The following is a 23,420-nucleotide window of genomic DNA, read 5'->3' on the forward strand; positions in this document are numbered from 1 at the left end:
TTACGAGTTACAACTAACGAACTGTTTTTTAAATTCTCGGTTACTTACCGTCTACCGAACACTACGTGTATACTGTATACACACAGGGAGGGTACAAAAAAAAACACGAGGGAAAGATTCGATCGAAATAATTTGTCATAGGTACGCTTCGAATCGTTTCATCTCTCGAGTCACAGTCGAAGCGGAGAAGGTGCGCCAAAAAAGTAACGTTTTCGCACCAGTAGGTAGGTAGGTAGGTAGGTAGGTACCTAGTAAGAAATAAGGTTGACGTAAAAGAATAAGTATACGTATATTTTTACTATAGATAAGATACTTACACTCGTTGTTGAAAGTAATGGCGAATAAATTTGAATTTTGAATGAAATCGACCGCCCTCGGGAGCGCGGAGCGACAATGACAGCTAAAAGCTATCGTAGGTAGAGGTAGGTACCTATATCGGCTGTTTCACTTCGAATATAGATACAGGGGTGAAGTGGTGGCGCATGGCATGGCATGGCATGGCGCGGCGCGGTACGACGATGAAACGAGTAATCCAACCTAGCAATTGGTTTGGGTGTCGTCGCCGTGTCGCACCGCACTCTTCTTCTTCTTCTTCTTTTTCTTCGCATACGAGTAAATATGTACACGTTGAATTGGTACGGTAGGTAAGTAGGTAGGTAGGTAGGTAGGTAGGTAGGTGTAGGTATATTTTTGTACTCGTATAATACGCAGATCGTGTCACTATGCATCAATCTCGATTCTCGAAAGCAAAACACTCGAGCGTTGTTTTCTTTGCGCGTAAAATAACTCAAAGTGCCTGTCGTACGTTCGAGTATCGTACCTCCTGCCTACCGTCTGTCTGTGTCTTGTCTACAATCGACAGCGAACGAGTCTACGGCTTTACGCTTCTAATCTACTCATCGAGTCATCGCCGCGTATCAATTTTATCTACTAATTTCTTCCTCGGTAGTTGTACTCGGAGACTTACTCGTATCAATATCTACGATCGAAGACCAGCCACATATAGCGCCAGAAACTTTGTAAAAGTGCAAAAACTAAGAGAAAAAATGTCGACATATTTTATTAAAATAAGGTATAAAAAATCTTAAAATACCATTACAAAAAGGGGGAGGGGGAAACAAAAACAAACAAACGCGCTCGTACGTAGGAAAAAAATACCTGTACAGTGTACTCGTATAATCGTTGGTACCGTACATAGGTAGTTAAAATAAAAAGTGGTAATCAGGTAGGTACCTATCTTAGAACTACGAGCACGTACCTACGAAATAAAAAGTAGGAGAAAAAAAACAGAACACAGTCGACGCAAAACGACATGAGAAACGAGATGACCGAGTAAAATACAAAAAGAGTTGCGTACAAAAACTGTAGGTATTCGTTGGCGTTATTCGACGATTAAATTTACGAGATACAGAACTCGGCCAAAATACTTAATAAAAACATTACGCGAACGTTGTGAAAATACTTACAAGTACCGATAGCTAGATTCGAATAATAATCGGGTATTTTAACGTATTACAAAAAATTTTGTACTCCTTCTTCATTATCACGATTAATTAAATGTACAAAAATACTACGTAAGTAAGATTCGAGAAAATAACCTCCGAACCGATATTACGGCGTTCGAATAGCAGGTGTTCTATTAGTATGTATGTACATGCGAGTATAACCGAATCGGAAAATACTTATTTCAGCGAGTATAGATTTTTCACGAAAGTGAAACGAGAACGTCTACGAGCCAATTCGATTTAAAATACCTACGACCGGAAGAGAGCGATTCGAAACAAGGTTATTTTTTCAAAGTACGAGTACAAACGAAAAGACGTGATAAGAATAGATGAAATAAAACGCGATGAATGCCTCATTTGTATAGAGCAAATTCAAAACTGAAATAAGTAAACAAACGAATAAAATAAAAATAACCCAAAATTCCAATGCGATACGACAGACAATATACAATAGTAAAAAAAAAAAAAAAACGAATCAGAAAATAAATATACGTAGGTACTTAAATAAAAAGATAATACATACGTACAAAAGTGTCTTTATGCTATGCGTCTAGACTAAGCTTATACGATTAATTTATCAAACTGAGGAAAACACGACCTTAAGATACGTACAATGATACACAAAAATAGAAAATTAAAAAAAGAAAAAATGATTATGTCGTCAAAATGTATATCTACACGATAATGAAATTAATGGCGGAAAACTCCAAAAAAAACACCGTTACACACCTAAAAAGAATTCTTTGGTAAAACATTGAAGCTCGTTCGTTTTTTAAAAATCCTAATTTCAATTATTTCGGGGAATGTTTCGAAAGAAGCTCCTTCGAAAATGAAAAATAATGGGGAAAATGGAATATGGCAGTAAATAATAATTTGCTAGATGATTCGAGAGAACTAGGGGAAAGTTTGTTGAAGAGAACTACGAGAGTATTACAAATTAGCTGAGAAAGCATTTGTCTACGCAAAATAACAATCGCGCTTTCCGATCCGATAATTAAATAACTGATTACGTAGCAGATGGTAGATAATCCGTAACGTAATACGAGTAATAATTAACTGTACAAATAGATACGAGTACTAAAACGTAATACTTGTCGAGCAAATTTGTGTCAGCGAAATTTGTGCGAGTACGTCGCGGTATGGAGTGGCGCGGCGTTGGCTAATACACCAGCGATAGCGAACGATCAACGGGCAACAACAGTAATGCTAATCGTCAAATCTTCGTACCCATCATTTTTGGCGCCTTCTTCGACGACGAATCGACGACAGTAGCGAAGTAACGTAACTACGATATGTGTACGTGAGTATTTGAATTTCCGCAGTCGTCGGTTCAAATGAAAAACCAACTCCGAATGTAATGATATCAGAATGAAAGACAGTCGGTCGGTCGGTCGGTCGGTCGGTAGGTCGGTAAATCGATCGATATGAAACGAGAATGAAGATGAATTTAGCAATTTTCACTTCGAATCTTTTTATCCCATTTTTTTTTTACGTAGACGTCGCGTCGTACACGTTTGAAAACAATGCGAAAAATCGCGCAGATCCTTCGATTACCCCATATTTCTTTCCGAAGCTCGGTTGCTTAGGTATTTTCGTTTCTTTGGCGTAGGTGCTGTACTCGTACCTTCTAAGCACGAAAATATGTAGAATGAAATTGTACTAGCGAAGACTAGAAAATTGGTAGGGCTGCGCAGCAGAGTGAAATTGTCCGACAGGTGTCGAAACCATATAAGTATCGCCGCCAACTTGCCGGTCTAGAAACAAAATGACGAGCAGATGACCGTGTACTTCGTCCAATTTGCGATCGATGTTACGTTACACTTACATCTGCGAGGAATTTGTAGAACCAAGTTTACTGGTTTTTGTTTTTGTTTTCGTTTTCGTTTTCGAATGTGACTAGCGTGGCAGCGTATCGAGAAAACATAGCCATTTAAACTTTTTGCTGTCTCATATGAAAAGAGTTGCGATCTCTGTGCGGATGCGCGTACACATCTGCTCTGGTAGCGTGAGGTGCCGAAGCTGAAACGTGAAACAAAATTAAACCGATTAGTACTCGGCTACGTGTACTTAATTGACTAGGCAGCAGGCACGTATTCCGACCGGCACAACAATTTTCAAACCTCGCAAAAGCAAATCGAACCAAGACCCGAAAATACACCACCGTGGAAAACTTGGCAAGCTGAAATTCATTTTTTGATTTTTGGCAAATTTTTGAAAATTCAAATTTGCGGCTCCAGAACGGTTCGAAACCATCACCAATCGACTCGGGAGGTCAAAAGTATGGTACAAATAAAATGTTGATTTTTTTTCAACACGAGAAATACGCCGAAATTGGATTTTCAAAATTCGCCGAAATTCGAAAAATGAATTTCAGCAACTGAAATTTTCTGCGCTAATGTAAGTATTTCGGGGCCTTCTTTCGATTCTTCACGCAGCGCCGGTTCGAAAATTTCTGAACCGATTGGAATACAAATACATATATGCCTCGTGAGATGAACAGCGTTATGCGTTAGCGTTTTGATACTTACGTTTAGTAGCGTGATGATGCTGACTTGGAGTATACGACGGCGGCGGAGCGTTTCTGTAATTACCGACGTTACGGTTGTGATTTTGCGAATAGCCGCTACCGTGTTGGCCGTGATGATGACTACGATGGCCACGTTCGCCGCTGTGACCCCTGTGCACGGCTGGCGCCGCACCTCGCTAAATTAAACAAAATCGTCAATTTGGCGATCGAATTTGAAAATACGATAGATATCGTACGTAGATTCTTACCATTCTTCGTAACGTAGTAATCGGTCTGCGCAGCGTTTCGCTGAATCTCCTCGCCGGAGGTTTTTTCGGATTCGAAGAAGGCGTATGGACTGCGCAGCATTTGATAAAAATGCCCAAAACGAATATAAATATCACAGCTATTAGTACGCACGCCCACCAGTTGTCCTACAATCGGCAACATCCATACAATACGTAGGTGTGTTAGCGCGGAATTTACGAAAATCGAGTACACCATAAATAGCCGCCGAAGCGACGAAGAAATACGAGCAACTTACGAACGCCCATTGTTGCAACAACGTTCGCTTGTGCAACAACATGTTTTTCAATCTGGCCAACGGACCTTCGGCGTCGACGGCGCGACATTTAAAGAATACATCGCAGTAACCCTGCAATTTAGAAAAAAGAAGGGGAAGAAGAAAAAGGCTAGAAAAACCAAATCAGAATCACGGTGTACGGTGTTTTGGTGATTTTCAAACCAGCTTACGAACCTGAAAATTATCACACGGAGAGCCAGGTCGGAGACTGATACCACCCGGTGGTAAACCGACGATGCTAGCGAATTCGCTACTACTTCGGCATTCGTTGGTGCCATTCATGCAGGCCAACTCGCACAGCTTTCGTTTGTCGACCGGCGGAACGCTACTCGACGACAAAAAGCATTCGTTCAGACCCCATTCTAGGCAAATAGAACCGCGACATTCGCCGTCGATGCAAAGCTGAAACGTAAGATACACGCGACCGCGTGATTAAAATAGGTACTCTGGTACTACGAGTAAGACGGACGCGGACATAGCTCGGTCGTCGCCTTCGCCTTCGCCTTCGCCTTTGCCTACCTGGGTACCCTCGTTGCATCTTGTTTTATCCGGTTTGGCCGGCGGCAGCGGACATTCGGCCGAACTTCCGTTGCATTTGCTACTTCGGCTGCAATCCGATTCCGATTTACACGCGATTTCTCTATCGGCCGGCACGAATTTGCAGCTGTGAGCAGCGCAACAAGGCCCTTGAGATGGACTGCGGAGAGGGGGAAAAACACGCGTAAGAAGAAATGAAATACGAGTACATTGGTTTACCTATCTACTCGTAATTCGGAAATTACACACCTGCACTCGGTATTCTTTCTTCTAGCGCAGCCTCTGGCTGTAATGTTGGCATTTTTGTCCGCGTCCGATACTACCCTGGGATAGCAACATTCATCCGAGCATTCGTTTTCGTTGAAGCCGCAGTCGCATTCTTCGCCTTCTTCGACTATTTTATTACCGCAGAAGGCTCCTTCGCTAGCTGTAACCGAACAAACGACCATCGTTGATCGCACTCGTGTATTTGTTTGGTATAGACTATAGACCTAAGAATTACGATTACGGCGACCAAATTGAAAATACGCGACTAATCACCTTTGAAACAATTGCGTTTTTTGTTCTCTTCGATGGCGTCCAACACGCTGCTGATATTGCCGATACTGCAGGACGAGAATTTGCTATTATTCGGCCGGTCGCCGCTAGTCGCCGAAGCGAACATGATGTAGTTTCCAATCGATCCTCCCGGTCGACACGATAGCGGATAGTCGTGCTACGCAAACCGAGCACGATAAGTAATTGAGTACGTTAAAGGCCGCGACGCGACGCGACGCGACGCGACGCGACGACGACGGTGAAATTATACGAGTATCTTACCGGAGATCCGAAATTATGTCCAATCTCGTGGGCCAACGTCAACTGCGATACTTTAGGCGGTACTCGGGTATTATAATTGACGAAAGTTATGATACCAGTGTTCAGACTTCTTTTGGCGGATTGATAGAGGCCGGCCACCGTTTCGGTGTACGTTTTATATTTTTCGCATATTCCGCCGGAAGCGCCTGAAGGTTTACAAGTTTACAGCGATCAGCGACGATACGTAGATTTAAGGAGTTGGCGTGTCATAATCATAAATCAAAATGGACGACGAGTATCTTACCCGAAGCGCTGGCTACCCAAGCAAGGCCCAAAGTACCGCCGGTGAAATCTCTGTACGTGAAAACGTACGCTAGACAGAAATCTTCGTGATTACTCAGAGAATGCAGATTCAAGAAATTGCTCACGTCGATATTCTCCATACAGAAGGGATTCGTTTCAGTTCGATGATGCTTTTCGCAAACGGAATACTCGTCCATCTGGCAAACATTTCGACAAGTAAGATTCCGATACGCGAGTACACACAGCCACCTTTGTTTCCGTCTACTACGAGTAGTAACATACCTTGATTCGCTGCACTTCAAATTTGATATTTCTATGCTCTACTCTGCCATCGAATTTCGTATCACGATAGATATAATTCACGGCGGTGACGTGGTGCGCGATCAGCGATAATATTTCTTCTCTAGTTTTTTCAGCATCACGACCCACCTGCGGGCGAACGCGAAAATTAAATATTCGTAAATCGAGAATAGTACGTAATAATCAGTAATTCGCTATAAGCTAATCGAATGAGATTCGATTCACCTGTTCGGAAATATGTCTCCAAATTAACGGATCCGTTTGAATAAATAAAGAGCACGTATTTTTATCCTTTTCTTTAGCTCGGGTTGCCCTCTTGAAACGAGCCGAAGGTCTGCCGGCGCTGTTCCATTCTTTGGTGTATTTTTGATAGGGCGTTTCACCGATTCCGGTTTTCTTACGTTTCTTTTTCGGAGCTCGTATCGGCGGCGGTGACTTGGAATTCGTATCACTTTGTTGCTGTCGTTTGACGTCGGCTATTTCTCGTTCTTCCTCTTCTTCGACGGCCGACGTCTGGATCGATTCCATCCATTGCTTTACTTGTTCGGTAATACCGCAACCGGCTGGATGATCTACGAGGGCGAAAAAAAAGCGAACGCGGTCGAAGAATTTTTTAGAAGCAACGATATACGAGTACCAATACTCGAAAGCTGTAAGCATTGCCTACGTCGCGTCCTACGTATAGTGTTTACCCGAATCATGTTGGTGGCGAGGATCTTCGACGTCCGATTCTTTGTAGACTATCGAATGGAAGTCGAGATCGTTGGTCGTATTTGTGTCGGTTGAGGAGGTAACCGAAGCGGCGTTGTCGGCGTTCGATATCGACGATTGCGACCGCGGCGGAAAATATCTGGAAGCCTTTTCCACGTAATACGCTCCGGTAGAAGGCGAGATGATTTTGCCTTCGAATACGCCGTCCAGCAACGATCCGAACACGACACTTTCTGGTTCGCCTGCGATCGAATAAAAAAAAAGGAAATTAATTTTTTTCCCGTCCAGATCCTAAAGTGATGGAAATTTAAACTTGAATATACAGGTAGAGGTAGCCGTAGCCGTAGCCGTAGCCGTACCTACGAGGTGACCGGAGTATATGTGAGATGTGTCAGTTTGCGACGAATTCAGTACCGCTCCGTGAGAATCTAATACGACTAGGTTATCGGAAAACGTGCTAAGATCTCGTTTAAGTCTTATGTCGAACTGCTTACTGTGCGCCGAGAAGCTTAAATGCACGACAGAGTCGTCGTGCGTTACCGACCTCTTGGCGCGGCTATGTTTTTCATGCACTTGTTGCGTGTCGTACGACAGTGTTTCATAATGACTAATATACTCGTTCAGTCTATTACCTGAAACAAATACAACAATATTAAAATACGAGCGAGTACACGTTATTACTACATATTTTGTGTAAATATCGCGCATAAAATCACAAATGAGTCAACGAAACGTCCCATGTTTATATACACGAGTAAACGAGTATACTACTAGTGCTAGCATTAGCGGAATGCGCAATACTCAATAAGAAAATATCTAATCGTTCGTTTTCAGATATTGACAGTACTTAATTAGTACGTTGGTTAGAAGTACTTTCTGCAACTGTTTCTCAATTTTTCACATAGGTAATCATTTGACAAGCTGACAAACAATCGTTTCGAACATATTTCAGATGAAAGATCGTACGTTCATCTTCTAGTATGACGTATATAATATTTGTATGTAGTTATTTCCGTTTCGATAAACTACAGTACCAAGTTGAGCAATGCAGGGGCCCGCGAAATTACAGACATGACGAAAAAACACAAATTTTACTCTCGAAAATGAATATCGTTTCGTAGGCGTAGTTATTCGAATAATAAATCACACCGACGATCTATCTTTTATCAATAAGTTGAATGCCGAATTGCCGAATAAATCATCAACGCGATGTTTTCACAGATGTACAATATACATATTACGTGTTAATTGGGTGCGTAAGTTTCTTCATTCTTCTCGTGGGTATTAAACGTTTAATAGTCTAATTAAAAATAAATATAAAAGTAAAAGTTTTTAATCAATTTATGCGATATTTACCCGATTCGACTGAGGGAAAATAATACAGCAAAATGAGTACGATGTTGCTTTCGTAAGTTAACATTTTACACAAGTCGAAGGAAATTCATGCATTTGTATTTGTATGTACATCTAGCGAGTGTTACGCACGACGTTCGTGGTATTTACGAATCAAATTTGACGCGATCAATTTTTTGACATCGAATTCGAACGCCAAGTGAATCATTTATACTCGTACAATGAGTAATGGTCGCGTGAAATATGAAAACTGACGAAGACGAAAGAATGCGTTCATTTCCGAATTTGGAACATAACAGCATTCCAATTGATAGAAAATAGAGCAGACAAATTACAGCTGATAAGCATTCACATTCACTATTCAGCTACAAACGAGTATTACAAATTACAATACAAGTACAACTTGAAAACTTGCAACTTAAAAGTTTACATTAATGTTTACATTTTCTTATCACACAAAGAAATTTTATCAACAAAATTCCAATGATGCCAACATGCATCTTTGTTCATTTTTCGTTTCAAAGTTGTCAACATTGACGATTTCTCAAAAAGAAAAAGTCAAAAGAAATCTTTTTGCTTCTATTTGATTGGTCGAATTTATAATCGAGTGATTTTTTTAATTTTATAAATTTTATTTTTTTTTGTGATTCGAAATTTTAAATTTCAAAAGACGCAATGACGTAATAAACGTTTTCGGTTTTAGAAATTAAGTATGTGACCTGTAGTAGGTACAGGGTTGTAAGGTAATTTATGTCGGTAAATTACGGCGGTATTTTACCGTATTTTACGGTATTTTACCAAAAGTTTATTACCGTATTTTACCGTAAATTACCAAAAAGCATTTTTTTGCCACATTATTTGAAAGTTGAAAGGATGAATCAACAGCTGAAGATGATTGGCATCAAAATTCACAATTAATTTGCATCAATGCTAATGATAATTGATACATGCTACATATAAACAGGAAAATATCTTGAAAATTACCAAACAATTGCCAGAAAATTATTCACAATTGGTCAAAAATCAGAAAAAATTGCATCAAATTGTGATAACATGTTGAAATGTCATTAAAATGTACTTCAAAATCATTAAATTTTGGTTATTTCAATCATTTTATTTAAAATAACCAAATTGGTCAATTTTTTATTTTTTGACAATGTTGAATGATTTTAAATTTTAATTTTAATCCATGCATGGTTATTGGTTATATACAATTAATTTTTTTCCCCCCATTGGCATTGGCCATCTTTCATCACTTTTTAGTTTTTACTTTTTAGTAATTTTCAGTAACTTCAATGTTTTTCAATTTCAAGTGTTGTTAATGTAATTTTTAATTTTAACCCTTTTATAGTTTCATATTGTTTTCAAATTTCAAGCAGAAAATTATTGAAATTTCCACCCATTACATAATATACAATAATTTTGTATGTTTGAACTTTTGAAGGTTTGAAGTTTGAACCCTATAAGTTCATTATATTCAAATTGGTAAAATACGGTAAAATACCGTATTTTACCGCCGTATTTTACCAGCGAATAAATTACGGTAATTTAACAACCCTGAGTAGGTAACTTCAATAACTTCATACCTTCGGCTTCTTCGTTTTCTTATAATTATTACCTTAATATTTATTTTATTTTTGTTAATAGGAGTGTTCAAGCGCTATCCAACAAGTTACAAAAACCTCCAACAATAATTTATTACATTACAGAAGTAAAAAAAAAAATTACAGTTTACTGTAAAAGTGCATGACGGCTGACGCATGCCAGCAGTCAGCAGTCCATTATGAGTTTGTCATGAGCGGTCAAAAACCCCAATAATTTTTTATATTTTTTGTAAATTCTGTAGCGTTTTGTAGAGCGCTCGAACATCCCTATTAGGTACCTATTCGGATTGCTCTTTTTGGTCGTACGTATTTCTCGATAACAGCTGTAAATTTTTGAATCAATTGTCCGAAAATTGGAAAAAGAAACACATTCCACATTTTACTTTTCGTTTATTTCTTTGTTTTTAATATTTTAATCGGAGAAACGAAGGGAGCTGGAAATTTCCATGGTAGCCGGTAGGTACTAATTTAGAATTATTTGTAACGTGTGTGATGAAATGTTTTGTTAATAAAATACTCCTCCATCGCCTGATGTGGATTGGAGAACCATAAAAAAAAATACTTATCGAATGAATATCGTCGAATTATACGCGTGTTCGTCGTAAACGCACTCTGAAAAAGTACAGCGAAATAGTTTTTTAGTTTCGAAGTTAACTTTCCCATTCGCAATCACTGGTTGACATCGGTCCGTGGATTCGAAGAAACCTATATATGTATGTAGGTAATTATCGAGGTTGATCTGTATTTTAGCATTCGTCCCGGCCGCTTATAGTGAACATAGACAGACTTATTAGCAATCACATGGTTACGATCTCGATGAATATTGGAATCGACCGATTTCAGGTTTTCGATGTGCACTGTAACTTCTCATTACCTATCTAGGACTATACCTACCCATCTCTTACCATCATGCGGCGTTGGGTGCCGAGCTTCGAAGAGTTTCATTCGCTCGATGGGGTAGAGTAGAGAGAAGAATTAAAAGTACCTACCTATTGATTTTACATCCTAAATAATATGCTGTAAGTCCGAGACAGAAGTACAAACTACAAAATATCGGAATATTGTAAGGTAGGTACCTAACGCAACACTGTGCATATAACGTAACCTAACGTCCACGCAGAATGAAAAAATAGACTGTTGTTTGTCAGTAGGTACGATATGTGCTTCGAGTTTGTACGATAAATACCTACATATACACATAACGTAAGTAACTAACTAAGTAAGTAAGTAGCAATAATACGCGAGATCTCGCCGCGAACGAAATAAAAATAGTAAGTAAATTTGTTGGAGCATTCTACGGATCTGGTACCTATTAACAAGTGTTAAAGTTTAGAGTCGAGCTCGTAGGGAGAATTGACGCCCGCTCTACTCCGCCAGTCTTGAAATTCGGATTCGTCGCGTCGCCGTCGCCGTCGCTCGCTCGCTTTGTAAAACATATACTCGTATTTGCATCTGCATTCGCCGTCGTTTTTTATTTTATAAACAGCGCACGCTTACGCAGCTTTTTACCAGATGGCGGTACTAAAATACTCGTATGTTTGCCATGCATCTCGTCGACAACAGCAACAACAACTAAAATAATAATAATAAAAGAGAGAAAAATTTCCAAACTTTTTTTTACCGTTTCTTGCCCGAGTTCGTCGTGTTATTTTCATTGTAAATTCATCGTCGAATAGTCGTCATGGACGAGCAAATCGAATGAAAATCATCGTGCGCGATTCGAATCGCGAATTTTCTTTTTTGTGTCTATATTTTGCTGTTGTTTTTTTTTTGTTTTTTTGTTTTTATTAAATTGTGCGCGTTGATGGTGTCGCTTTACTTCGATTTTGAGTTTTCTTTATTTAAATATCTACCGATTCCTTTGTCGTTTAATTTCTCGTTGTTGTGTTCACTGGATGCGACATTAATGTTACTCGCGAGTACTCGATAATCGAACGCCTATTTACTTACTACACCTTAGCTGGAGTGCAAAAATCGCCAAAATGAGCACCGTCGAAGAAGTGTACGAAGGTGAAATCACCAGAACAGTCACCAGAAGGACTAGTTTCAAAATAAAAGAGGTAGGTAAAATTTTCGTTTACCAACTGCCGCAGCCGTTTCGAAGCACCGCACGTGCCGCTTGCTGACGGCCGAGTATTCGAAAAAGTAGGTTTATTAGGTACCTACCTATCCATCGAGCGTTGGAGGAGACCTACCACTCGCTATTACGTACTAATTTGAGCTGGTGACATGTGCGTAATTTGTGCCACGAGTAAAAATTAACTCGTTAATTCGAATATCCTAATTCCTACATGATTTATACGACATTCGCGTCGTTGCCGTTGCCGCTACGTGCATTTCATTAAATTGTTGCAGCTAGCACAGCAGCTCGTCAGCGGTGCGTCCTCTGTTGGAAAATTAAAACAAAAGTGTGATTAGGGTTGCTCGCAATGCGATGAAGTAGGTACCTGGTACCTAGACCTACAAGTCGATAAAAATTGAAATGAGGGAATACGTTATCCCCAGTCTGCAGTTGTTGTCTGGTAACTTTTTCTCGATTTTTTCTTCAGTTCATGCTGGTAATTTTGAGTCGTATATGGCGTCCAAGTCGAATGATAAATTTTTTTTGGCCTTTTTAAAAGTATAGTCTGATTTGATTCATACCTGAGCGAGATGGCGTGGTTGAATTCCCTTTTGCAAGCCGCAAAATTAAAAATATCCAACCAAATCAAATCAACGAGTATTGGTGAATTTGTTTTCGAAGCATTCAACAACGCTGTTACAGTGTTACACAGGGGAAAATGATTGATCTGATCGGATCTGAACATTCCATGGAATGGATCTAATTTGACCTAACCAAATCTGACCACATCTGCATGTTGTCTATTCTTTGGAAAACCAAAATTTGGGTTTTAGTTCTAACTTCTATGTCATCGTTCTTTCATCACACAATGAAATAGTAATACTGCTATCAGTGATCTAGACGAAAAATTTAGCCGCGCCTGCGAAAAATTTCTGCGGCATAGAATACTTAATCCGACTACAAAGGGGAGGTACGAATTTTTTAAAAAAATTTAAATGCGACATAGTTAAGTAGATTTTTGAGAATGCTGATTTCAGTTTCAACGAGTTGCCTCTTGGACCAAAAATAACTTTACTAGAATGGGAGAAGGGAAGGAGTCATGCAATCTAAAAATCAACGTACGAGACACCGAAAAAGATCGTAAAGATCGTTTCCCATTTTTTGCTTCCTTCCTTTCGTGCTCAGAAATACCATAATCAAAACAAAATTTAAACTTTTTTATGTTCGAAGCTCTTCGTGGGTTATGCGGCTACAAATTGTTTATCTGGATCATTGTGCGATCTCCCACCCGCGTGTATACCTTACCTTCGTGAATACGTATGTAGTCTATGCACTAGGCAAAAGGTGACATCCCTCCCCCTCCCCCTGGCTCCTATTTGAGTGTATAGTTGATATTTGAAGGGTTTGTAAAATTGGAAAAAATAGCCCGGAAAAGTGGGGACAGACTGAGAAAATTATTCCTTAGAACGAGTAAACATTCTGACTTGGTCAGATCCAGACATCCCGTGGGTCCAATTTCACCGCCTGGCCAGATGGAAATTGTGATCGGATGATGTATCCGTTCTTAATCCGTTCATACCGGATCAGATCCAATAGAGGAAACCTAATTCGATCTGGCCAGACCTGAACAGATGTGATCTCAATAGGATTGGATCGGATTGGAATAGATCTTTGGCCTTCACCAAACAGAAGCGACGAGCGAATGAAACTGATCGAAACAGCGTCGATAAAACGACTGAATTCATTTTTGACCATTTGAAGCAGCGCCTTCAGATTGTTCGAGCTTTACACGTAGGACATATTGTACCTTCGTAAAGCCGATCAACTACCTATTTGATGAGTAGGTATAGTTAGTAGCCAATGACCACGGGTTGGGTGGCATGATGAGGTGCAACGCGAAACAAGAATAAGGTACATTTTCGATTAGGTACATTGCATGATACGAAATTAAGAATACGCAAACGCAAACGCGCGATAAACAAAATATACAGTAAGTACGAGTACGAGTATAAAGACAAAAGGGAACGGCGGCGGCGTGGCGGCGACAGCGGGTCGCAGTCGCCGAGATTTTTGGCAAAATTTCCAATATTCAAAGCCTATTTGTTTAGCAGGCCAACGTATTCCATTCAGAAAATAACCGCTGAAGCTGGCTACTGTAGTGTAGTCCGTTGTTCCGTCTTTACATAGAAACGGATGCATCTCGACTTTCTTCCTGTCTTTAACGTCATCACTATCGTCATCTCGGTCTCGCCTCGTTCGCGTAATAGCCCGCCAATCCACCATTGCGCCATTGCGCCATTGCGCCATTGCCATCGGCGTCCTCCGTACGTCCAAATCAATTAATGGACGGTACCGTTAAATTGATACATGGGTAATTCGGTATGGTACCAATGCGGAGATGTATTCATATATGTACTTTCAGATTTGATATAGGGTAGGTACCTACCTTCCCTACTAAATATAATGTTGTACCAGTATCCTACCTGTGGTTGCAAGTACCAGTATGGCATACGTTTTATGCACCTATATGGAATTGCCTACACATGCAGATGCAGTACACAATTACACATGCTGTAAGTTCAGAAACGAACTCACCAACTCTTATACGCTCTGCCACAGGCTTGTCGGACCGGACCAAAAAACCAGACCGATGACCGCGACCGGACCCAAAAATGCACACAAGACCGACTGGACCGGACCAGACCTTGGACCTCTAAAAAAAATGTACGTAAATATTAACCGAACAGATGACCCTTTTCAGAAAAAATAACATGGACAGACCGAGACCAAAGACCTTTCTAAAAAAATCGGACCAATGACCGCGGTTTGGACCTCAGTTATGTCCAATTTTTCAAATTTATAATGCATTTTAGATGCCTATTTTGATTAAATTTCCATTGTGATTTAATTTCTTTCAAATTTTCAATGTTGTGAAAGTAAAAATCCCATTTTTCAACTCATCTTATGTGTTGGGAAGCTTTTTTCTTTCTGAAAAATGAAGACAGTTTTTTGGACCTGGGCTGACCCATGACCACAATGAAAATTTCTGGTCAGGACCGGACCGGACTGACCTACAAAGACAAAAAATGCAGAACCGAATGACCGGACCGGACCGTTTGAAAGCTCCAAAGTAGGACCTTGATTTTGGAGCAACCGCAAAACCTGAGCGGTCCTACAAGCCTGCAGTCTGCCAATACACATTATCTACGCGGACGTGCGGTGTACGGTGTACGGTGTACGGTGTACGGTGTACGGTGTACGGTGTACGGTACAACAGAAAGCAACAGTAGAAAATAAGCTTAAAAGCAGGTGTCTTGTCTCAGTCGCGTCTTTGTCGTCGCGACTCGCAATGACGAAATAGCCAGTGCCACCCACTACGGGTCATGCCCTATGCCATGCCCGATGCCGCGCCATTCGCTGAAGAACTCGCCGTCATACCTCATACGTATAGATAGAAGTACACGTACGAGTAGGTACCTACATATACTCGTATAATAAGTAAGTACGAGTACAAATGACTTCTTTTTTTTCTTTTTTTCGATTTTACCCGCATCTCGCGCATCCATAGTGCTCGAGTTTACATTGGCTCAATTTGATCGAAAGCCAGTGCAATAGGCCAATTTGTTAATGGCTAACGCAGCGGCTATAATATATACTATGTAGATAAAGCTATAGCTGCTAATAACTGCCACATCCAAACTGTAAAAAAAAAATTTTAAAAAAACACATCCACGTATTGACGTGCGAATGTGCGATACTAATAATACGAGTCCGAAGAGTCTGAAAGTTATTGAATTAGATGCGATGCATGATGCATGGAGGTGGCTTCTGACGAAGTGACGAGGTCGGGGTCACGTACGATATACTCGTACAATTTTCAATATCGTACTACGATTAAGTTTATTCTATTCTCAACTCCCTGCAAATTCAAATCTGCGCTGTACCGACACCGACGTCATTTCTTCTCCTTCTTTCTTGAAATGCCCTCCCTACTTAGTTTATTAAAGGTTGCATTCCATAAGATGTTAACGCATAACGCTTTTACCTTCGTTTCGGTTTTACTCGTATTTGCAGATTCAGATGAGGAAAAAACTATAGGTATAGTTACTCGTAGTTGAGCATGTTAGCCACATTTTGATGTAGGTACCTTGCACATTATGGTGGAGTGGGGAAAAACCTATCCTAGATTTAAACAAAAATTGGCGAGCAAGTTCAATTTGAGTGGTAGACTACCCGGAAAAATTCACGATCCATCGAATTCAAATTCAACACCACTTTTAGCCCTCTGGCCTCTACCGCGACCGCAAGCGCTTGAGGCTTGAGTATTGGCGGATCACGAAAATGACAATTTCTCATCAACATTATAGCACTTTTCCGTCATTTTGGTACCTATTTCTGTTCACAAAATACTAAGGCCGGATTCGTGTTTAACCCGCCAACACCACCGTTCGTGACAATTGTCACAAACCAGTTTTTGCAAGAGCGCTTCAACTGACGGAAGGGAGTTTCGTTGGTAGGCACCCGGGTACCTGGGCGTGTATATCCGCTGGTCTATCTCGCGTGGTGAGCAAGTTGCCTACTTAATTATTTGAAGGGGCAAAATTTTTTTTTAACTTGCTTTCGATGTATTTTTGCACAATAATTATTTTTTTTCCAAGGAAATGATTAATTTAATAAGTTCCTTGGAAAAAAAAATTATTGAACCTAAAGACATTCGTGTTTATTTTTCAGTTTTTATTTGTCTCCCAATAAAAAATCTTACAAATCAAGTGCTAATGAGGGTATTTGAATGAGTAAATTGTTTTAAAAAAATGAGAATTCTTTAAAGGGACAGGGTATGCAATACAAGTGGTGGATTGAGGAGGGGGTGAGGGGGAGGGGTATTTTGATGAGGTGAGAGATAACGCTTCACATATATGGCGTTTGGCAGGCTCAAGCGAGGATTTTCCTAATAAAAAAACAATGTGTGACATTTGTCACGAAGGGTGGTGGCATCGCCTAAAAACTAAGGATGGTGTCCGCGGGTTAACAGGTCAAAATACCCCGATTAGGTACCACACTTTGCAAGATCATTTTTTTAGAAAAAATGTTCAAATTCACTTTTTTGCTTGAATTGTTTTAGGAACCAACCTACTAAATAAGTATAGGTACATGGGTAAATAAATATCTACATACAGGGTGCCCAGAAATATCGAGCACCCCTAAAAAAAAGTTTTCTACTAAAATACTTTGGTTGGTCACAGTGAATGATACGAGTAATAATGATCGCACATGATTGGTTGTTGGACTGGAGAGATAACATTCCACCAATCATATGTAGGTATCTATTTCACGTTGCCAACCTACGCGTATATTTTTAATGAAAAACTTTCTTAGGGGTGCTCGATATTTCTGGGCACCCATGTACGAATATGCATTTGGGGGCACAGGAGAAAATTATGAAATTCAGACCTCATCGAGTCTAATCAGGTCTAATTCAATGTGGCGATGTGGCGAATGTGCGGATTTGATCGGACCTAACCAGATCCCACTCTCTGCAGATTGATGCTGGATCAAAGCTCCTCTCCCCGTAGAATATACTTAGGTCGGCATGTATTGCCATGATTTTCTGAGGCACATTGGTCAAGCTCGAGCAATTGCCATTAGAATCTATCGTATCATACTGTACCTTTCTGGGCTACCTAATCGTGAGTCACTACGGTAGATACCCATTACATTACCCATACCCTACGCCGTTCCGCGCCGCGCCGCAGCCTACTTTCAATGCCAAAAAACATTTCTTCGATGGCAGAAAGTTTGCAGTAAAAACAATGTTACCTAAATGTGGACGTAAAGCGACGAACGATGAGCGACGCTATAGTGCTATACGGAAAGAGATGAGTTGACACGAGGCCGAAGCGCATCTTTCGACAGATAGTGAACGTCGGATGGCGCTGGCGATGGCGCTGGCGTCCTCTCGTCTCTGCCGAGCCCGTAAGAAGCGCGAAAAGGAAACCAGTTTACGCGTCATCGCTTTCATTTTATTTTCATCTCGATTCGATTCGTCTGCCTCTGCCGTCTCGTAAGATAAGAGTACCTAGGTAAGGTACATACGTCGCGTCATATGTACGTACGTACGATTATAGGACCATTGCATTTACATATGCGTATACCTCTAGACCAATTACTCGTACTGCCGACACGGCGTCTCGAATGTCGAATCTACCGGTTCGACGCGACGGTGGCATCACGGCTGTTACATTGCTGCATGTCTTACTCGTCGACTGCCGCCGAGTACCGAATACCGAGTACCGACTCCATCCATACCTCGATACCCATTTCCGACTTACCGCTAAAATGATGAAAGGTATGGAAGGTACATACGAAGGCGCCGCGCCGGTTCAGCGGTAGCGAATAGCGATTCGTCTGTATCGTAGCCTATCGTACGCACGTGATCTGCGATCGCCGAAGCTGATCAGCGATACCTACCTCACGCTGTCCTCATCGTACGTACTCGTATAAACGTCACGCCGCAAATAACGTGTTGCGAGTTAGCGTATGTTAACGACGCGACGCGTAATAATTTAAAATTTAAAATTACGTCGATTTGCGACATAACCTACCTATCGAATTCGTAAACGTATACTTTGTCGTTGATTTATTTCGTTTTTCGCTGCTTTTTAAAACGAGAACGTGTCCGAGTTTGTTTTTGCTTTCATTCTACGAGTAGCAGCCCGCAGCCGAAAGCCGAAACGAGCGCCTATCCGAAACACGAGAACGAAGCCAATTCGGTGGGTACCATATCCTCTACTTATTATGCGTACAAGTTTTACTTATTTTTAGTTTGATTTTTGCGTATTTTAGGCACCAAATCACCGTGTACTTTGGCTTTAGAATAAGGTTCATCTCCATGATGATATAGTATGTAGCTCTGAAAACTACTTACTTCATCGCACCCATGTTTGTTCATAATAATTACCTAATGGGCAATGGGAATGGCCAATTTTGGGCACCTATTATAGGTACTATTCTTTTACAATAAGAAAGATGGGTGGGTACCCTATACACTGAGCGAACTGTTTAGTACAAATTACTGCAAAATCTAGTAAAGTATCCCTCTGGTCACCCTTTTTGTAAAATTTACTACGTTTTATAGTAGGTAGGTACATACTACTAAAAGATGTACATAGTAGAAAAAGTAATTTTTACTACATTTCTTAGTGGTACGTCTACGTAGTACGTACTATGAAATGTAGTAAATACTACAAAAAATTACCAGGGGTCTCCTTTACTACATTTTCCAGTAATTTTTACTAAAATGATTTTTCTCAATGTACTGTGATACGTGCACAGTGCACAGTGCACAGGGCACTAATATATTGACCGCGATGTTGGTTTTTTTTTCATTTCTATGCACATGGCACGTCGCGTTGTACGCGGGTTGCACGTGCGTAATGTGTACTGGCTCAGCTCTACATACGAGTATTTACTTGACCAGATGACCACTAATGAGCTATATGTAGATGCATTTATACATGACACACCGTAGTGACGATGCCAGTGCATACGAGATTCAAAAGTTTTTTTACTCGAGATTTAGGTTTCGAGCTATAACTTTACATAATACTCGTATCTTCTACAACTTACAGTAAATTAAGTTTAGGTGGTGCGTTCGTGTACGAAAGTACCTATAACTAGGTACCTATTAGCTATATATTTCTCCACCCTTGTTAGTAAAAATAAGTAGCACCAGGAAGCCCCCTCACTCCGCAAGTAAGTTTTTGAAAATATGGTTAGGCTAAAAGTATAGGCTCTCTTTACAATAATGAAACATTTTCAAAATTTGTACACGTATCAATTTCTCACTTTTTTGTTGATTTTTTTCGACTTTCAGAGGCTTTGCATATGTACATATAAGTCGAAAATCAAAATCATTTGGGAGATCGAAGAAAGGTCTTTATATCGAAACAGCGCTTATTTAAAAGGATTCAGTCCATAAATGAAAAATCTTCGTAAAATTTCTGCAGACATTAATTTTTTAAAGGGAGGTAGGTATTTATTTATTTTTCCTAAATTTGGGGGGGGGGGCTCCGTACAAGAGAGACGACATCATTTGGGCCCTGGGGATCGAACAAAGGTTTTTTCTTGGAAAGAGGGTTATGTATAGAACAACTTCGATGTGTGGAAATGCGATATTTTTAAAAAATTTCACACGCTTTTGACTTATTCTCATTTTTTGTGATTTTTTTCAACTTTGAAGAGCTTTTCAACTAGGAGGTCAAAATATGGTTTGAAGGACCGCGAAAAGTTTGTTGTTGTTGTTTTTTTTTGGAAAAGGGGGTTATTTAGAAAAATTCTGACGCAGAAACAAAAAGTTTTTATAAATTGAACTTTTTAAAAAATTTCTCCGATAAATTTATCAACGGGGGGGGGGGGCTACCGACAACACACAACACTATTTTGCAGATAGAAGAAAAATAAAAAATAGGGAATTATTTTCTCAGGCGAGGAAATTATTTTGGGAGGGAGGTGGGATGTGAAAAATTGCAACTTTGCGAATAAGATACAGTGGTACACCTCCTACCCTTACCTACACCTACACGTATAAGTACAAAGTACATAGGTACCTACCTATAGTAAGTTTGTTTGCATAGTACCTATGCAGAATTGCAGATGCACTTAGGTGCTGTTTGTCTCTTGCTGGCATAACCACTACTGCAGCAGATGCTGCATCGACCACGACAGAGGTGAAGGGACGTAGTCTTTATTCGTATGTCTATATGTATGTATTATACTCGTTACTTATGCATACGTAAACTGTAGATCACTAGATCTAACGTAAGTGAACCGTGCTCTGTGGTACCTACTATACCTATATAGTACCTGTGCCTATACCTATATACCTACGTATAGCTTATTACGCGTGTACATTGTTCAAAGTCTTAAGTATACATCTACATCGCCGTACTCGTATTTGTATCCCACGATTAGCATAAACTTGCAGCGAGAACGTCGCTCTCCATCTTATGGCCGAAGCACGTATACCGTACCGTGGGTACCTACTTACTACTCGTACTCGTATTTCAAAATATTACGCACATTGCGTAACGTAGGCTTATCTAAATCTATGGATATGGAATTACGTAATACCGGATCGTGAGTTTCCGAAAAACAATATCCCTCGTCCCTCCTGAACTTATCTACTCCTAATTTGTTGTTATATTCTCTTATTGATGATCTACATACCCGTGTCTTTGAACTAAATTGCTCCCAATGCGGATAATTACTTGTATCGTTACCTACGTACAACCCTAATACAAGGGAATTTTTTCAACTCGCACGCTTTGATTTGAATTTTTGGATTTTTGGCAGATTTTTGAAAATTGAAAAATTTTTAAAAATCGGTTTCAGCGAAACGCTTTTATGAAACATTTTTTTCCAATGCGAATAATTTCTTTTCCTTCAACTCCCATAAAATCGAAAACTAGTTCTGTAGTTTTGAGCCATTCTGGAGCCTTCTGAGATTTTTAAATTTTCTGTATTCGAGCTCAACCAACTCGAATTAGTCAAAAAAGGTAGTAAAAAGTTTACCTAGGTACCTACTTTTTTTCACTCAATTTACAGCTCAAAAGTGGCCGATTTGTAATAAAAGGAAGCGCTATTATGGAAATCTAAAGCCGCGTCGGAAATGAATTCACCGTGTGGAGAACTCTCCCCTTCCTTCCGTACCCCAAAATTTGACTGGATTTCCTACGTACAAAAAGTTTTTTCTCCGAGAAATGCGAAGGATATGTTCTTATTATTTTGCTTCTCCGCAATTTTTGAATTCTTTTCAATTTTCAAAAAAAAAATCGAGAAAAAGGTGTTTTTTTGACTATAGATAACTTGAATTCGCCGAGTCCAAATCCAATGTACATTTGGAGTGAATTTGGACAACATTTTCGCGCTCGGAGACTTGGAATTAATGAAAAAACGTTTCGAAAAGTGCACTTTAAAAAACAACTTTTTGGCTGAGTTTTGAGGCGAAAAACGTGCGATTCCCGGCAGCGGCAGAAGGGCTAGAAGGGCTGCTGGAGGATCCGCTATGATGGAAATTCCTCGAATAACATGTAGGCCTACTCTCCGTATGTACTTAGAACTTACGTACCTAGCCGATAAAACGTTTGGTTCACGGCCGAAGGCTGATTATTAAATGGCACGTCGCTGTTATGGTCGAGTGATTTTCAAATAAAAGCGTTATTACAACGACGATGAGACGGTGAGGTGAATTGAGATGAATTGAGGTGAATTGAATCGAATCGAATTGAATTGCATCGAGTTTAATTAAACCACTTACCTACCTGTACCTATGTATGCGCATACCCGCGACACCCGACACCCGACACCCATACTTGTAAGAAGAGTATAAACATAAACGTACTCGTAGCTGTAGCTGTAGCTGTAGTTGTAGTTGTACACACGGGATCTATAGACACATTATTACCGATTACGTACAACGTACACTTGTACTCGTACGAGTTCGGAGTTGGTTTATACTCGTAGCATGGCGAAGACCGGAGACAGCGACATGTTAATGACATCGAGCACCAACACCAAGCGGTGCTTCACACGCGTAAGCTCGAGCCCAATTTGCTAATTAGGTAGGCGACCGCGACCGCGACCGCGACTGCGACTGCTGCAAATCGAAAGTAAGTATAGTATAGGTACTATCTACCCGTCCACCGTCTGCTTCGATGAGGGCTTGCGCTTGATACACAATACACATACAAAATACGATGTATGTTCCGCGTCGTCGGTGTTTCATTTCATTTGATATCGCCTGTCGGTCTTTTCCCGCAATTCATCGCGAAGACGACGCGACGCGACGCGACGATTGTTTTGTTTCATTTGTTTCTACTTACTCGTAGGTATTGGTATACCTATCTACGAGTACTTGTAGAATCATTCGTTCGTTATCCAGTGGAAATGGACGTCGTTAGAGTAGGTAGATGGCTACTGGCTAACACTGCTAGAAATTTGTGGAGACTGCAGGAGAAGAAAATTAGTTCGAGTACCTAGACCTACACGGAAAGTCGCGGACTCGGAAACATTCCAGATTTTGAGTGACTGGTTCAGTTTCTGATCTCACGTACATCTGATATCCTCTAATACGGAAGGGGACGTAGGCTGGCTAAGTACA

The 23,420-nt window shown here is 40.3% G+C and overlaps 2 protein-coding genes across 9 annotated transcripts in view; one reads left to right on the forward strand and one right to left on the reverse strand.

Moving 5' to 3' along the window:
* Positions 1-1,042: 1,042 nt before the first annotated feature.
* LOC135833844 (disintegrin and metalloproteinase domain-containing protein 10-like) lies at positions 1,043-9,036 on the reverse strand. Of its 2 annotated transcripts, XR_010556564.1 has the most exons (16): positions 8,600-9,036; positions 7,603-7,875; positions 7,225-7,485; positions 6,758-7,104; positions 6,515-6,661; positions 6,234-6,429; positions 5,951-6,135; positions 5,672-5,846; positions 5,381-5,558; positions 5,114-5,291; positions 4,769-4,996; positions 4,556-4,666; positions 4,281-4,445; positions 4,034-4,208; positions 3,331-3,524; positions 1,043-3,259 (listed from the first exon to the last, which is right to left on the reverse strand). XR_010556564.1 is itself a non-coding variant. In XM_065347643.1 (15 exons), the coding sequence occupies exons 1-15, from the start codon at positions 8,661-8,663 to the stop codon at positions 3,436-3,438; spliced, it is 2,772 nt and encodes a 923-aa protein (XP_065203715.1). In that variant the 5' UTR covers positions 8,664-9,036; the 3' UTR covers positions 1,043-3,435. The 2 variants fall into 2 exon arrangements, 1 of the variants encoding a protein (XP_065203715.1); XM_065347643.1 differs by having other exon boundaries at positions 1,043-3,524.
* Positions 9,037-11,681: 2,645 nt separating this feature from the next.
* LOC135833846 (tropomodulin-like) overlaps positions 11,682-23,420 on the forward strand; it is a 34,638-nt gene continuing 22,899 nt past the window's right edge. For 4 of the 7 annotated variants that reach the window (XR_010556569.1, XR_010556568.1, XM_065347646.1 and 1 more), the window contains exon 1: positions 11,685-12,260. Coding sequence is in view for 4 of the 7 variants with exons in the window: in XM_065347646.1 (XP_065203718.1) it covers positions 12,183-12,260 (78 nt within the window). In the remaining 3 variants the exon portion in view is untranslated. Of the gene's footprint in view, positions 12,261-23,420 lie in introns of all 7 variants that reach the window. The other 3 variants (XR_010556570.1, XM_065347648.1, XM_065347649.1) reach the window with 3 other exon arrangements.

Source organism: Planococcus citri, chromosome 2, assembly GCF_950023065.1.
Source record: "Planococcus citri chromosome 2, ihPlaCitr1.1, whole genome shotgun sequence".
In the NCBI taxonomy this organism is placed as follows: Eukaryota; Metazoa; Arthropoda; class Insecta; order Hemiptera; family Pseudococcidae; genus Planococcus; species Planococcus citri.

Bases quoted from the DNA above. Each gene is read 5' to 3' on its own strand.
- LOC135833844 (XM_065347643.1), bottom strand. From the start codon at position 8,663: ATGTTAACTTACGAAAGCAACATCGTACTCATTTTGCTGTATTATTTT. The intron at 6,662-6,757 runs GTGAATCGAATC...GTTCGCCCGCAG, and splicing joins GGAGACATATTTCCGAACAG to GTGGGTCGTGATGCTGAAAA. The intron at 3,525-4,033 runs GTAAGTATCAAA...TTCACGTTTCAG, and splicing joins GCATCATCACGCTACTAAAC to CTTCGGCACCTCACGCTACC.